Source organism: Leptosomus discolor, chromosome 25 (genome assembly GCF_034619465.1).
Source record: "Leptosomus discolor isolate bLepDis1 chromosome 25, bLepDis1.hap2, whole genome shotgun sequence".
Taxonomy (NCBI): domain Eukaryota; kingdom Metazoa; phylum Chordata; class Aves; order Leptosomiformes; family Leptosomidae; genus Leptosomus; species Leptosomus discolor.
In genome coordinates this window covers 2,440,235-2,455,499 of record NC_141415.1, presented here as the reverse complement: position 1 = coordinate 2,455,499, position 15,265 = coordinate 2,440,235, and the positions used below count along the sequence as shown (strand labels likewise).

Genomic DNA, 15,265 nt, shown 5'->3' with positions numbered 1-15,265 from the left:
ACCAGAGGCAGGCTGATCATGAAAGAAGGCCGTGAGGTTGGTCAGGCCTGCTTTCCCCACCATAAATCCGTGCTGACTACTCACAATCACCTTCTCATGCTTTCATGTTGGGAAAAGTCTTCTGGGATGATTTGCTCCATCAGCTTTGCAGGGATCGAGGTGAGGCTGACGGACCCGTCCTTCCAGAGCTCCTCCTTCATGCCCTTCTTGAAGGCAGGAGGCCCACTGGCTGTCTTCCAGTCCTCAGGTGCATGCCCTGGCTGCTGCGATGTCCAAAGGGAGGTGAGAGCAGCCTTGTAGTGACACTATGTCAGCCAATCGGTTGGAATGTCCCCACACCTGATCCTCCTCTCCTGCAGGTAAGTCTTTCAAGTTCCAGATTTCTGAGGAATATCACCATCCTCACCTAGCAAGAGCAAACCCTGCCAATAAGGACCAAGGCCAAGGACCTTGGATGTCCCCTGCCTTTCCTATATCCCCAGTCCCAAGTGAAGCTGCCCCATTCTGTGCTGTATCTGCGTTTGGCCAAGCCTTGATTTTCCTGCTGACCTACCTGGAGGAAGAAATCCTTGTTGTCCTCCACATACTTTGCCTGATTGAATGGCAGGTGGACACCTCCAGCACTTAGGAGGCATCTTGTGCCTGCACTGACACAATCCTGAACAAGCAGTCCTTGGGCCTCTCATCCCGACACATGAAAAAAGCCTCTATGGCAGAGAAGGCATGTCAAAAATGAGGAAATGAAATGGCAATGTTGACAGAAACCAAAACACAGCCTTTGCCATTAGGCAGGATATTTTGCTTTGGAGGTGAGTCTGTTGGAAAATTACTGCCTGCGTGCAGTGACTGTGGGCCTGGGGCGGTGCAGGAGCAGTATATAAGAGGGCGCTTCTCCTCACTCGCTCAACCCCTCCGCTCACCTTTATCTCCTTGGAAACAAGGTGAGTCTGAAGGCCTTTCTCCTCCTTCTCCTCTTCATCCTCATCCTCCTTTGGAATTTTTAAGCACATAAATGCCTCTTTGTCCTACACTGGTTTTCGGAGCTGGATGTTATGGGAATACGAAAGGGGTAGAAGTTGTGGCGTGGAGACAGCTGGGTCTTGGCTGAGGTGTCTACCAAGCTGTGGGTTAGGTGAGGACCTGCATGAGATTGGTCAATCTTGGCAGGGCTCATCTGGGCTGAGTGGACAGTAAAGCCCATGGACCTCCCTAAAATGCTTCCAGCTCTTGTCTCCAGCTTATGCTTGGATCCCTTGTTGTGGTGCGACAGGATAATTCTCACCTACCCCTCACGCTCTGCTTCCCCCTGCTCCTTCTCTCCCAGGTGCACCTCCAGCCTCAAGACATGTCCTGCTACAACCCGTGCCAGCCCTGCCTGCCCTGCCAGCCCTGTGGCCCGACCCCGCTGGCCAACAGCTGCAATGAGCCCTGTGTCAGGCAGTGCCAGGACTCCAATGTCTTCATCCAGCCCTCCCCCGTGGTGGTGACCCTGCCCGGACCCATCCTCAGCTCCTTCCCGCAGAACACCGCCGTGGGCTCCTCCACCTCCGCTGCTGTTGGCAGCATCCTCAGCTCTGAGGGAGTGCCCATCTCCTCCGGGGGCTTCGGCCTCTCCAGCCTTGGCAGCCGCTACTGCGGCAGGAGGTGCCTCCCCTGCTAAAGCTGCTGGCAATGGCCCTGGGGAAGGCCCCCGCGCACCCACAAGATGGTACCAGACTGGGGACGGAGCATCGGCTTGTTGCTTCCAGAGGGGCTGAGGAAGCCCAGCAGCCCTCGCAAAAGGACGGTCAGCCTGGGCTCTCAGGAAGCACAGGTTGCGCCTGACTTTCCTCTGTTCCACTCCTTTTTCCTTTCCCTGTTCTTGTTCTCTTGTGCTCCCTTGGGCTGGAAGTCCCACAAAACCAGCCTAGGGTGGACCTGCTGGCCCTGCTCCCTCTGTGGGGCAGGCAGATGGACACCTGGTGGGATCACAGCCCCGGCCATGGGGTGCAGATTCCTGTCTGCCCCTGGTGCTCCCTGCACTGGGGCCTCTACTCCATTTTTGACTCATTAAAGTTCTGCTGCATCCCAGCCCACGCCTCTGTATCACCTTTTCCTTTGCTGGCGCTCTCCCAGGGTGCCCAAGGAGAGAGATGTTGCTCAGGGGTGGTGCTGGGAGGCGGGTGTTGGGGATGGTTGTGCAGAGATTGTCAATACAGCTTTGCATTGAGTATGCGTAGTTGTGAATTGGGTATACTCTCTGGTTTCCAAACCTCTGTGCCCATGTTGGGTATTCCAGGACAGAATGACCCAATGTAGTTGGTCACTACCATCACTTTGTTGTGTGCACCTTTTCCTTTTCCTTGGTAAACTCAGCATTTTGAAGCAAGCAGTCAGGTATGGGAGGGATGAATATGTTAGTGACAAGGCAGAGGCAATACCTTCCCAGAGAGCCCAGGAAAACCTACCTGAACCACAGCATCGAGATCTAGAGTTGCAGGGTGAGGAGAAGACCAGGTGGAAAATAAAAGCATGAGAACAGTAAGGAAACTTACTGCCACAGCATCTATGGGAAAACATTGTTCCAACACCTGGGGTCCACAGGTCTTGTGGTCTCTTCTAGCTGGTGCAGCAATGCTTTTTGCTTTCATTTGTTTCCTTCCACAGAACAGTCAGCAGAGCTCCTGCACGCTGCCTGTCTGCTCGGATGGGAAGCCAAGCCCCTCCCTCTCATTGCTGGCCCTATCCCCAGTGGGCAAAGGCTCAAATAAGTGGTCCTGGGACCACAGGGTCATAGCACAATCAAGTTGGAAAGGACTTCCAGAGGTCATCGGGCCCAACCCCTTGCTCCAAGTTCAGTCAGCCATGAGTGTCCAAGGAGGGCTACTGCATAACCTCCCCAGGCAACCTGTTCCACTGCTTGATTCTCTTCTTGGTGAATACCATTTTCCACCCATTAAGTCCAAAACTCTCATCTTTCAACGTGACCCAAAAGCCTCTAGTCCTCCAATCACGCACTACCACAGCCTGGATCGGTCTTCCAGTTGACTGCACAATAGTTACTCCAAAGCTGCTCTTAGGTCTCCCACTAAAGCCTTCTCTTCACGCTCAGCAAGCCCTCTGCCCTCAGCTTCTCCTCCCCACCCAAGTGCTCAAGCCTTCTCACCATCCTGGCCACCCTTCACTCAAGTCACTCCACTTGCTCAAGGTCCTTCTTTCATTACATCTTCCTTGCATTAGAGCAATGTTCTAGATGCCAGCAGGTTAATGCCGAGCAGAGCAGAACAGACACTACCTCTATCTCCTAGCTCAGCTCCTGCTTATATTGCCCACGATGTTGATGACCGTTCTTGGTGTCTGGGAACAGTGCTGGGAGTCACAACTATTTTGATGGAGTTACTGCAAAAGCACCTTTCCCTGGCCATGCTTTTGGTTTGAGGCATCTCAGGGGCTGAAGGATGGGTGGTGACACAGGGTTGGTTGCTACCGAGCCAGTTGCCACTCGGGGCTCTGGGCAGACACGTGTCATCTCGCCCAGCTGTGTCCTGCTGCGGTTCAGCAGCTCCCCTTCCTCAGCTGCAAGCTCTCTTTAGCCTTGGCTACTGGTCATTCCACTGCTTTGGAGAGCGCCTGGACAGCCCTTTGACATACTCAGATCACATCCGCTGCACCTCTTCCTGCCTTGTGTCTCTCCCTGACTCCCACAATCCAGAAACATTCCCAGGAAGCCCTGGGCACACACAGCAAATGAGCAGGGCAACGAGGACATGCACAGGGACGGTATGGGGCGTTGACATGACAAGCACTGAGCACCCAACACCTATTTTCTCAACCTGCTGTCCCAGTGGGAAGGAGAGAGAACTGGAAGAGGAAGACCCCCCAAAAAACCATTGATAAAGGCCACAGCAGTTTACGTGGCGAAGGGAAAAAAGAGAAAAAAACAAGCAACGCAAAGGCAATAACCCACCACCTAGCACGAGCAGACCAATGTCCAGCCATTTTCTGAAGAACAGCTGCTTTGGAAGGACTGCCCACAGTTTTACTGCTGAGCATGATGCTACGTGGCATGGCATAGCCCTTTGGTCAATTCAGGTCATTCATCCTGGCTGTGTCCCCTCCCACGACTTGCCCAGCATTAACCTCCACTGCGAGGGGTGCAAAGAGAGAAAGACAGACGGCCTTGATGCTGTGCAAGCACTGTGCAGCAATATCTAAAGCTCTGGTGTTTTACCTCCCCTGTTTTTGCCATGCGTTTGGAGCACAGCAGCATATGGGCTGCTGTGAGGGCAATGACCTCCATCCTAGCCAGCGCCAGAACAGCCCGGTTCCCCCATTCCCTCTCCTGTTGCCCTCTGGGGCCATTTGCTACTCGAGCCTCCTCCCCCAGCACGGTGGCAGCCAGGGCAAGAGGAATTGCCGCCCCTCCTCTCCCCTCTCTTCCTCTCTCCACCTGTCCACTTCCCAGCAGCCTGTGGGGCTGCTGCCCTCCCAGGACCTTCCACAGCCCAGGCTTCTCAACCAGCGTCAGCAGTGGCCATGTGCCTCTTCCGCAGCATGTGCACCGAGGCCAAGGGAGCGCATGTGGGCAGAGGCTCAGCAAAGCACGACCTGATGGCCAGGGGCTCTGGTGGAGTCGTGGAGGCCTTCCTCACCTGCGACTGACAGTGCCCCAAAGGCTCTTGGGCTGCATCCAAACAGTTACAGTCAACAGCTGAAGGCCCAAGCGGAAACCAGTGCTGACTGGTGTCCTTCACCAGCCCGTACGGGGACCAAATACTATCTCCTGTCTTCATCAGTGACATAGACAGTGGGATTGAGTGCACCCTCAGCAAGTTTCTGCATGACACCAAGCTGAGGGGCGCAGTTGATGATACTCTTGAGACAAGGGATGCTGTCCAAAGGGATTTGACAGGCTGGAGGAATGGTCCCATGTGGTGAAAGTCAGGAACCTCAAGCAGGCCAAGAGCTAGGCCTGGCACCTGGGTTGGGGCAATCCCCAATATCAATGCAGACTGGAGGGTGAATGGTTGAGAGCAGCCCTGCAGAGAAGGTCTTGAAGATACCGGAGGCTGCAGAATTGGGCCCGTGCCAGCACTGTGCGCTTGCAGCCCAGAAAGCCGAGCGCATCCTGGGCTGTGTCCAAATAGGGTGGCCATCAGGTGGAGGGAGGTGATTCTCCACTCCTAGTCCGCTCTTGTCAGACCCCACCTGGAACACTGTGCAGTCTGGGGTCTCCAGTACAAAAAAGACATGGTCCAGAGAAGGGCGACAAAAATGATCAGAGGGCTATATGGCCCCTTCTGTGAAGAAAGGCTGAGGGTGTTCAGGGTTTGCTAGCCTGCTCTGGGGAGACCTTATGGCAGCCTTTCAATATAAAAAGGGGACTTACAAGAAAGCCAGTGAGAGACATTTAATCAAGGCCTGTAGTGATAGGGGAAGGAGCAACAGCTTTAAACTCCAGTAGGGTAGATGTAGGTTGGACATAAGGAAGAAATTTGTTACCATGAGGGTGCTCAGACCCTGGAAAAGGTTGTGCAGAGAATGGTGGGATGCCTCATCACTGGGAGTGTTCAAGGTCAGGTCTGACGGAACGTAGAGTAATGCGATGTAGTGACAGATTCCCTGCAGGAATGGCAGGAGGGTTGGAGGAGAAGATCTTTAAAGGCCTCTTCCAACCTAAACCGTTCTTCTACGATCTAAGATAAGACGGTTCTACAATAAGGCAGCCCACTGCACTGTGTCCCTCCCTTTGACAATGCTGTGCTTAGGATGGTTTGTCCTGGCCTCTCCTGGGAAGCTGGTGCCTATGGTGAAACAAAAAAAAAAAAAAGGAGTGTTCAAGAAAGTGACTGGTGGTCACTGAACTATGTCGGTTAATTCAATCCACACCCAAAGAGGCAGAGAAATTTTGAAAGCGGAGGGTCACTCAACGCACAGCGAAGCAGGCTCAATGCAAGCCTCTGCTGACAACCAGTGCAAAATATCCCCATAAAACCCCCTCCACCAAAAGCACCCCTAAGGAACATCTCTCTGCCTGGGCCTCTTGGGAGAGTGTCTGTAAGGGAAAGGATGACAGAGAGCCGTGGATTGGGATGCAGTGGTACTTTAATGAGTCAAAAGAGGGGAATGAGGTCAATTCGAGTGGAGGCCTCGGTTCAGGGAACAGCTTTAGCAGGGGAGGCACGTCCTGCCACAGTAGCGGCTGCCGAGGCTGGAGAGGCCGAAGCCCCCAGAGTTGATGGGCACTCCCTCAGAGCTGAGGATGCTGCCAACGGCAGCGGAGGTGGAGGAGCCCACGGCGGTGTTCTGCGGGAAGGAGCTGAGGATGGGGCCGGGCAGGGTCACCACCACAGAGGAGGGCTGGATGAAGACATTGGAGTCCTGGCACTGCCTGACACAGGGCTCGTTGCAGCTGTTGGCCAGCGGGGTCGGGCCGCAGGGCTGGCAGGGCAGGCGGGGCAGGCAGGGCTGGCACGGGTTGAAGCAGGACATGTCTTGAGGCTGGAGGTGCACCTGGGAGAGAGGGCAGGGGGAAGCAGAGCAAGGGAGATGGGTGAGGAGCAGCCTGTCAACCTATCACAAGGGAAAGCTTTTCCTTCAGCTCAAAAGAGCTCTACCAACAGCAACCATACTCACAGATGTCCCCACCTAGCCCCTAGCCCCTACTTCAGGAGACATTTCAGCCTTCAGTCTCTCTCCATGCCACACCTTCCCTCTCCCATGGCAAGCAGCCTTAAGACCCAGCAGAGGACAAAGAAGCATGTATGTGCTGAGAAACTGTAGAGGAGGAGAAGGAGGAGAAGGAGAGGAAAGAGCTTCAGGCTCACCTTTTTCCCAAGGAGATGGAGTCAAGAGGAGGGGATGAGAGTGAGCAGAAGCGCCCTCTTATATACTGCTCCTGCACCGCCCCAGGCCCACAGTCACTGCACACGGGCAGTAATTTTCCAACAGACTCACCTCCAAAGCAAAATATCCTACCTAATGGCGCAGGTTGTGTATTGGTTTCCGTCAACACTGTCATTTCACTTCCTCATTTCTGACATGCTCACTAGGCCAAGGAGGCTCCTTTCAAGTCGGAGGATGAGAGGCCCAAGGATATTGTGGGCAGGAACACATCAGTGTTACAGGCACAAGATGTGCTCCCGCTTGCTGGAGATGCCTGTGCAGATGGGGACATGGGTCTCAGGAAATATGCGGGGGATTGTTTTCACACGCCGTGCAGGAAGGTGCGCACGTTTCCCCCCCCAATGCAATCCTCTCCTGAGTGCCCAAAGGCTTCTGCGAACGAGGACGTGCCGCATCCTTCTCCCTCCCTGCCTGCCTCCCTGCTCGCTCCAGCCGTCACTGATCATTACCTCTCTAGGCAGGTGGGCTACGCTACTGCTTTCCAATGCCTTGGCCCATGGAAAGCTTCTCTTTCCTGGGGACGTTTGCTGGTTTTTTTGTCAAATTGTCCTGTCTCGCGGCAGTCTCTGGGGGTGCCAAAGCAGTGCCATCAGCAGGCTTGCAGAGGGAGAACATTGCCCTCCCAAAACCCTGGACAAGGTTGGGCAGTGGGCCCGCGTGAACATGATGAAGTTCAACAAGGCCAATTGTATGGTCCTGCAGCCGGGTCAGGGCAATCTGCGGAATCAATACAGGCTGTGGATGAAGGGATTGAGAGCAGCCCCGCGGAGAAGGACTCGGGGTAGCAGTGGAGGAAAATCTGGAGAGGAGCCAGCGATGTGCGCTCGCAGCCCAGGCGGCCACCCGTATCCTGGGCTGCGTGAAAAGAAGGGTGGCCAGCAGGTCAAGGGAGGTGATTGTCCCCACGTACTCCACTCTGGTGAGACCCACCTGGAGTCCTGTGTCCAGCTCCGGAGTCCTCGGTACAGGAACGATATGTACCTGTTGGAGCGGGTCCAAAGGAGGGGCACGAAAATGGTCAGAGGACTGGAGCAGCGCTCCTATGGAGACAGGCTGAGAAAGCCGGGGTTGTTCAGCGCGGAGAAGAGAAGGTTCCGAGGAGACCTTATTGTGGCCTTCCAGTACTTAAAGGGGAGTGCTCTAAGAGAGATGGGGGCAATGATCTCAGCAGGGCCTGTTGCGATAGGACAGGGAGCAATGGTTTTCAACTCAAAGAGGGTAGATTGAGACTAGAGAGAAAGGAAGGAACTTTTTACGAAGAGGGTGTTCAAACACTGGCACGGGTTTTCCAGAGAGGTGGTAGAAGGCTCATCCCTGAAAACATTCAAGGTGAGGTTGGATGGGGCTCTGAGCAACCCGACCTAGCTCAAGATGTCCCTGCTCATTGCAGGGGGGCTGGACTAGATGACCTTTAAAGGTCCCCTCCAACCCAAAGTATTCTATGAGTCTGTGATTCTACGGTTCCATGAGTCCCTGATTACTCCACAAGCGCTATGGATTCAGGTTCCTCCCCTCTCACTACCAGAGGGGTGTGTTGAGGATTGGGACAGCGCCTCGTTCCTCCCCCTCTCCTCAGAACACCCCGCACTATGGCTGCAGGCTTTAGCCACTGACCAGCAGGAGACAGAGAGGCCTGGCCCCTTTTCCAATACATGCTGACTGTTCTGTGACCACCCCCCCGCCTGACACGTGGGAGTGCTGGAAAGAAGGTGAGGCTGAGGGCACTGGCTGTTGAGGCTGCGTGGACCTGTGCACTGAGGTAGAGGCCAGTGCTTGATTTTCCTGAGGCACGGGTGGGGCTGCCCTGGCCAGAGGGGAATTCAGCCCTGTGTGGCACACGGGCCTGCAGACAGCACGCAGCCCTGGCTTGGCCTCACACCTGAAGTCAGAGTCAAGGCGAATCCAAAAGGTAGAGTGTGACTCATCGTGGGTAGGGAGAGGCTATCCCAGGAAGCTTGCCTACTGAAGGCATTCCCTTGGCCTCCTGCGACGTGTCCCAGCTGCCTGCATGTCTGCAGGGCAGGGAAGTGCATCACCTCCTTGATGTAGTCCGAGCGCTGTTTTGTACCCAGGGCCCTTCTGAGCACATCCCTTCCCTGAGCACCCTCAGGCACGTGGCACTGCAGGGTCCGGACAGCCCTCGCTCCTTGGGTGGTTGCGGGAAGTTTCCTTGCCTCTCTGCTGGTGCTGGGTTGTTGTCGAGGCTGGAGGAGTCCTTTGGGGCATGGGGAAGGAGAAACGCTGAAGCAGTCACGCTGGGAGAAGACGTACTGCCTGGGACGCAGGGATAAGTCCCAGCCAGAGGGGAGATGTTTTCTGCAACCCTTTCTATCCCTCCACGGAGCATTCAGGAGAGCTGCCCGGTCTGCCTTGCAAGGAAGATGAGGCCTGTGTGTCCGTTGCCTTCCACGCACCCAGTCTCTGCTTGTTTTCCTGAGTATCGGGCTGGATCCGTCTTGCTCTTGGACTGTGAGGTGCCTCAGGGTCTGCCAGCTTTCCTCAGTTCTTCTGCGCTTCACAGCTGCCTCCATGTCATCCTATTTACCAGCTGCCTTTATGCGCTGACGTCGACATGCCTGAAGTCCAGAGGCTGTACTTTGCTACTCACTTTGCTCCCTGCTGTCGACTCCTGGCTGCCCTTGATTCCAGTGTTCCTAAGCAGCCCTTCCCTCCTGGGGGCAGCTGCTCATCACCTCTCTATTGCCTGTGAGAGAACCCTAGAATCCTTGAGGTTGGAAGGGACCTCTGGAGATGGTCTAGTGCAAGCGTCCCTGCTCAAAGCACAGTCAGGCTTTGGAGGATGCTGAGCGCCAAGTCTTTTCTTATGTTTACATGGGATTTCCCAGATTTCGCTATGTGCCTCTTACCTCTGGTCCTTTCACTGGGTAGGACTTAGGAGAGAGTTGGGCTCTGTGTCCTTGACTCCCTCCCATCAGCTCTCTGCCACATTGCTGAGAGGCATGCCTCGGGGCCTTCTTTCCTCCAGGCTGTACAAGCCCAGCTCCCACAGTCCCTCCTGCCTCAGTGGCTCCAGTTGCTTCCTGGGCTCCGTGGCCCTTTGCTGGTCTCCCACCACTATGGTCATGCCCGTTTTGTACCGGGGAGCCACGAACTGGGCACGGTTCATGGCAGATGTGGTCTCAGTAGTGCTGAGCCAACAAGAAGGACCACCTTCCGCAATCGGATAGCAAACCCCTTCCTTATGTGGCCCAGGACGCTGTCAAATGCCGTTTTCACACAGGCACAGGCCTGCCTCACGGTGTCCACCAGGAGCCACGTCCTCTGCTACAAAGCTCTTTGGGAGCCCATGGGCTCCAGCCTGTAGCGGTGCAGGAGGTTCTTTCTCCCCTGCTGCAGAACTTTGCACAGAGGGCTAAAACTGTACACTAGTGACCCTGGTCTGGTCCCCTGCCTTGCACCAGGAGTGAGTGGACGATAGCTGAACTTTGTGCCACTTACTCCCAACCCTTGGAGACCGTCAGCTGTGACAGATCTCAATCCCCTGCACCGCCCTCTTCCCAAGCCTGTCTTTCATCACTTGGTCTCTAAGGATTGTTGCAGTGTCAAAAGCCTTCGTTAGATGAAATGAACAACATTTGCTGCACTTCCCTCACGCACCGGAGGCAGGCAGGTCATGAAAGAAGGCTGCGAGGTTGGTCAGGCCTGCTTTCTCCTCCATAAATCTATGCTGACCTCTCACAACCACCTTCTCGTCCTTTCATGTTGGGAAAAGCCTTCCAGGACGATGTGCTCCATCAGCTTTGCAGGGATTGAGGTGAGGCCGACGGACCCGTCCTTCCAGAGCTCATCCTTCATGCCCTTCTTGAAGACAGGAGGCCCACTGGCTTTCTTCCAGCCCTCAGGTGCATGCCCTGGCTGCTGTGACGTCAAAAGGGGGTTGAGAGCAGCCTTGTAGAGACACCACGCCAGCCCAGTTTTTTGGAAATTTCCCACGCCTTATCCTCCTGTGCTGCAGGTCTTTTGTGTTCCAGATATTCCCAGGAGTGTCAGGAGAGCAATCTCTTGACAGCAAACCCTGCCACAGCAGGACCAAGGCCTAGAACCCTTGGAGTATGTCCAGCTTTCCTGTATCCCCTGTCCTCAGGGAAGCTGCCCCGTTCAGCGCTGGGGCCGCCTTTGCCCAAGCCTTGCTTTTGGTGCTGACGTACCTGGAAGAAGAGTTTCTTGTTGCCCTCCACGTGCTTTGCCTGTCTCAACGCTAGGTGGGCTTTGGATTTCCTAACCCCAGCCCTACATACTCAGACAGCCTGGCAAATGTTCTCCCCAGAGCAAAGGGCATGGAGAGAAAGAGAGCTGAAACCTGGCTGCTGGGAGGTGCAAATGGGCAGTGAGCGTTGGAGTGAGCTGAGAGAAAGGGAGGAGAGAGAAGCACGTGGCACGTCGTTAAAAAGAGGAACCTTTGGTTGCTCTGCTGAGGCGTGCAGGGCAGGGCAGAGCTGGACCTCTTGCTGTGAAATGAGTTGCAAAGCATCGCACTTCACTGCCCCAAGCCAACATCCCCTGTCTGCTCGGGATCCCTCCAGCACTTGGGGACACATCTTCTGCCTGCACAGACACGATCTTACGTGGGATTATCCTTGGGCGTCTCACCACACACGTGAAAGGAGCCTGCATGGCAGAGCAGACATGTCAGGAATGAGGAAATGAAATGGCAGTGTTGACGGAAACCAAAACACAACCTGCGCCATTAGGTAGGATATTTTGCTTTGGAGGTGAGTCTGTTGGAAAATTGCTGCCCGTGTGCAGTGACTGTGGGCCTGGGGCAATGCAGGAGCAGTATAAAAGCGGGCCTTTCTCCTCACTCTCATCCCCTCCTCTCGCCTCCATCTCCTTGGGAACGAGGTGAGTCTGAAGCCCTTTGTCCTCTTCCTTATCCTTCTTCTCCTCCAGAGTATCCCAGTGCATACCTGGCCCTTTGTCCTCTGCTGGGTCTTCGAGCAAGAGGTCTTGGGCGAGGGAAGGGGGTAGAAATTTTGCTATGGAGAGAAGTTGTTTCTTGGCTCGGTGTCTTCTGAGCTATGGGCTAGGCAGGGATCTCCCTGGGCTTGGTCCGTCATGGCAGGGCTCTTCTGTGCTGAGGAGAAGCAGCCTGTGGGTCTCTGTACAATGCCTCCGGCTCTTGTCTCCAGCTGATGCCTTGTCTCCCTCGTGGTGGGGTGACAGGCTGCTCCTACCCACCCTTCATGCTTTACTTCCCCCTGCCCTCTCTCCCAGGTGCACCTCCAGCCTCAAGACATGTCCTGCTTCAACCCGTGCCAGCCCTGCCTGCCCTGCCAGCCCTGCGGCCCGACCCCGCTGGCCAACAGCTGCAACGAGTGCTGTGTCAGGCAGTGCCAGGACTCCAATGTCTTCATCCAGCCCTCCCCCGTGGTGGTGACCCTGCCCGGCCCCATCCTCAGCTCCTTCCCGCAGAACACCGCCGTGGGCTCCTCCACCTCCGCTGCCGTTGGCAGCATCCTCAGCTCTGAGGGAGTGCCCATCAACTCGGGGGGCTTCGGACTCTCCAGCCTTGGCAGCCGCTACTGCGGCAGGAGATGCCTCCCCTGCTAAAGCTGCTGGCAACGGCCCTGGGGAAGGCCCCCACATGCTCAAGATGGCACCGGACTGGGGACGGAGCATTGGCTTGTTGCTTCCAGAGGAACGGAGCAAGCCCAGCAGCCCTTGCCAAAGGATGGGGCCAGCCTGGGCTCTCAGGAAGCACAGCCCATGCCTGCCTTTCCCCTCTTCCACTCTCTCCTTTCCCTGCCATGTTCCTGTTCTCTTGTGCTCCCATGGGCTGGAAGTCCCACAAAACCAGCCTAGGGAGGACCTGCTGGCCCTGCTCCCTCTGTGGGGCAGGCAGATGGGCTCCTGGTGGGATGTCCGCCGCAGCCATGGGGCGCAGGCTCCTGTCTGCCCCTTGTACTCCTTGCACCGGGGCCTCTACTCAGGGTGTTCCTGTTTCTCTCTTTTGACTCATTAAAGTCCTGCTGCATCCCAGCCCACGCCTCCGTGTCACCCTTTTCCCTTCAGAAGCTCTCCCAAGTTCGCGAGGAAGAGTGACGTTGCTCAGGGGTTGTTCTGGGAGGAGGTTTGGGGGATGTTTGTGGAGTGGTCTTCAAGACAATTTGTTGTGGTTGAGACGGGCAAAGCGACATGACAACAAATCTTTTTGAAAGCCTGCTAGTACAAAAGCCCTTATTGCCTATTCATTTATACTCTCTTTCCCCTTATCTTTCCCAGATGTGTCTCCTTCTAATTGGTTCTGAATTATTATACAGTATTATCATTTGTCATTTCCACAGTTCATTATAACTCAGCTCTTCTGCCAAAAGGACATGTATAGCTTGCCTTGTAGTCGACACTTTCTCAGGACTTGCTTATCTTGCAGCTTCAGCTCTTCTTGCTCTTGCCTGTTCTCTCACAGGTAGACTGGAATCCTCTCAAGGTCAAAGTTGCCCTGTCGAGAGGCCTCAGTCCAGCTGAGATCCCCACAACGACTGTAATAGCATTTGGCTGTGATGGAGTTCACTTTTTCCGTAGTAGCCCTCATAGTTCTGTGCTTTGTATTTACATCTGTAATGGTGCTGAGAACACATAAATGTATGAGCTTTTGCCGAGCGGTGCTTGCAGGCTGTGTTTCTCAGTGACCACAGGGATATTCCATACTCCATGCCAACGTGCTCAGCACTAAAAGCTAAGTGAAAGGTGGAGGAGGTTGGTGCATTTGTTAATGAGGCATTTTTCTTTTGAAGCGACCGCGGTGCCTGCTGTGGCAATACTTAGGAGCAATGGCTGGATGTTGCCTGCTGATGGGAAGCAGGATCTTTATGCTTTGCTTCGCTGCGCAACCTTTGCTTTTCTTTCTGAAACTGCCTTTCTCTTGACACACAGTTTTTGATCTTATTTTGTTTCCTCTTTTCTTTCTGAAGCGGGGGAGCGATAGAGCCCCTTGGCGGACACGTGGCAGCTAGACAAGCAGTTTTTTTGGCGCTCAACTTGGGGCTGGAGGCAATGCTACAGTTGCAGTAGTTATTAATTAGCAGGCTTTTGTGCAGGTCGGGGAGTTTGCCTGCTGCAGTGCTTATGCCTTTCTTTGGCTGAGCTTGGGAACACATTAACAGAACAAAAGGCGATGCGCTTTTCCCTCTCACTGAGGCCCTCACTGTGCTGGGGGAGCTGTCTTGTGGAGAGGACAGGGGAATACACCTCCCTTTTTCCAGCTGGGTCTGGTGAGGGTAGCTTTGTTGTGCAGGCTCCCAAGGTCCTTGTTCACTCTTACGGGGGGTGTTTAAAACTCCTGATTAAGACTGTCGGCTTAGTGCGGGCTTTGTGGAACCTGGTGTCATGCTTGTGTAAGTAGAGACAAAATTTTGGGTGCGGCCACAGTGAAACAAGGCCGGAGATGGCTAGACCCTGGGTGGCAGCTTCTAGCACTGTATTGGCTCTTGCTCTGTGCCTGTCGAGCCATGATTCAGTTCTGTCAGAGGCCTGTGTCTAAGACCGGGACCCAAGCCCCATCTGAGAATGTCACGATTAAGCTTGGGATCCAAACTACATCTAAGAACACGGTAGCTCAGGCGCAGACCCAAGCCACATCTGAGAACACCATTGTTGATGTAGGGACCCAAACACGACCTGCCATAAATGGTCCAGTAGGGAAAAAGAAACAGTGGTCAAGGAGGCGAATGGATCCACATGATCAACTAGTAAGGGAGTGAGGAGGAGGGAGAGTGTGATCGGTAAGCCGGTCCTTCAGCAAAGAAATGGGTGGAAGAAGGGATAGAAATTGCTCAAGAGACAGAAAGTACCCGGTTCCTGACCTCGAAAGGACTGGGGGAGATGTCGAATGCATACAGGCAGCCGCCAGGTGAGTGAAGGATTGCCTGTCAACTCTGGTGCTGGGAGAGTGGGGCCAGCAAGCAGGAACTGGAAGGTAAGGAAGCGCAACAAGAGGTCTTCCTTGCTAGGGACCAGGGAGTTGACCGTGGAGTTGAAAAGAGTCAATGAACTGCAGTCTGTGGAGGCGTCTCCTGTCAAGTGTGAGGGCAAGATATCCATTCAAGGGAGATCCTGTGATTTAGCAAGGAAGGTGGACTAGTGCTTCGGAAGGCATCCAGTACCCGAGAGAATTAGGGGTGCTGGAAGTCATCTATGTCATCTTCATGACAACGAGGTCTCCTGAGGTCTGGAGAATGACCTGTGCCTATGTGCCACGTGAAGAAATTTGTCCAAACTGCACGAGTGTTATAGTCTGCTGGCTTGTCAGCAGCATATTGCTCAGCTTTGGATACAGCAACTGTGGAGAGAGCGTCTTCCTATCTCTGAAATTTTGAAGAAAATCCCTCTGCCTCGTTGTCAAGACAGGCCAGCACCTCAT

The 15,265-nt window shown here is 54.6% G+C and overlaps 3 protein-coding genes across 3 annotated transcripts; 2 read left to right on the top strand and 1 right to left on the bottom strand.

The window, feature by feature from the left end:
- Positions 1–1,345: 1,345 nt before the first annotated feature.
- On the top strand, positions 1,346–1,660 carry LOC147413663 (feather keratin 1-like). Its single transcript, XM_086478140.1, has one exon. It carries the CDS (start codon positions 1,346–1,348, stop codon positions 1,658–1,660), a length of 315 nt encoding a protein of 104 aa, XP_086334266.1.
- A 4,487-nt stretch (positions 1,661–6,147) lies between these two features.
- LOC147413662 (feather keratin 1-like) lies at positions 6,148–6,471 on the bottom strand. Its single transcript, XM_086477912.1, has one exon. The coding sequence runs from the start codon at positions 6,469–6,471 to the stop codon at positions 6,148–6,150; it is 324 nt and encodes a 107-aa protein (XP_086334038.1).
- A 5,268-nt stretch (positions 6,472–11,739) lies between these two features.
- Positions 11,740–12,456, top strand: LOC104344490 (feather keratin 3). The gene is made up of 2 exons (XM_086477894.1): positions 11,740–11,748; positions 12,121–12,456. The coding sequence occupies exon 2, from the start codon at positions 12,142–12,144 to the stop codon at positions 12,454–12,456; it is 315 nt and encodes a 104-aa protein (XP_086334020.1). The 5' UTR covers positions 11,740–11,748; positions 12,121–12,141.
- Positions 12,457–15,265: the final 2,809 nt, after the last annotated feature.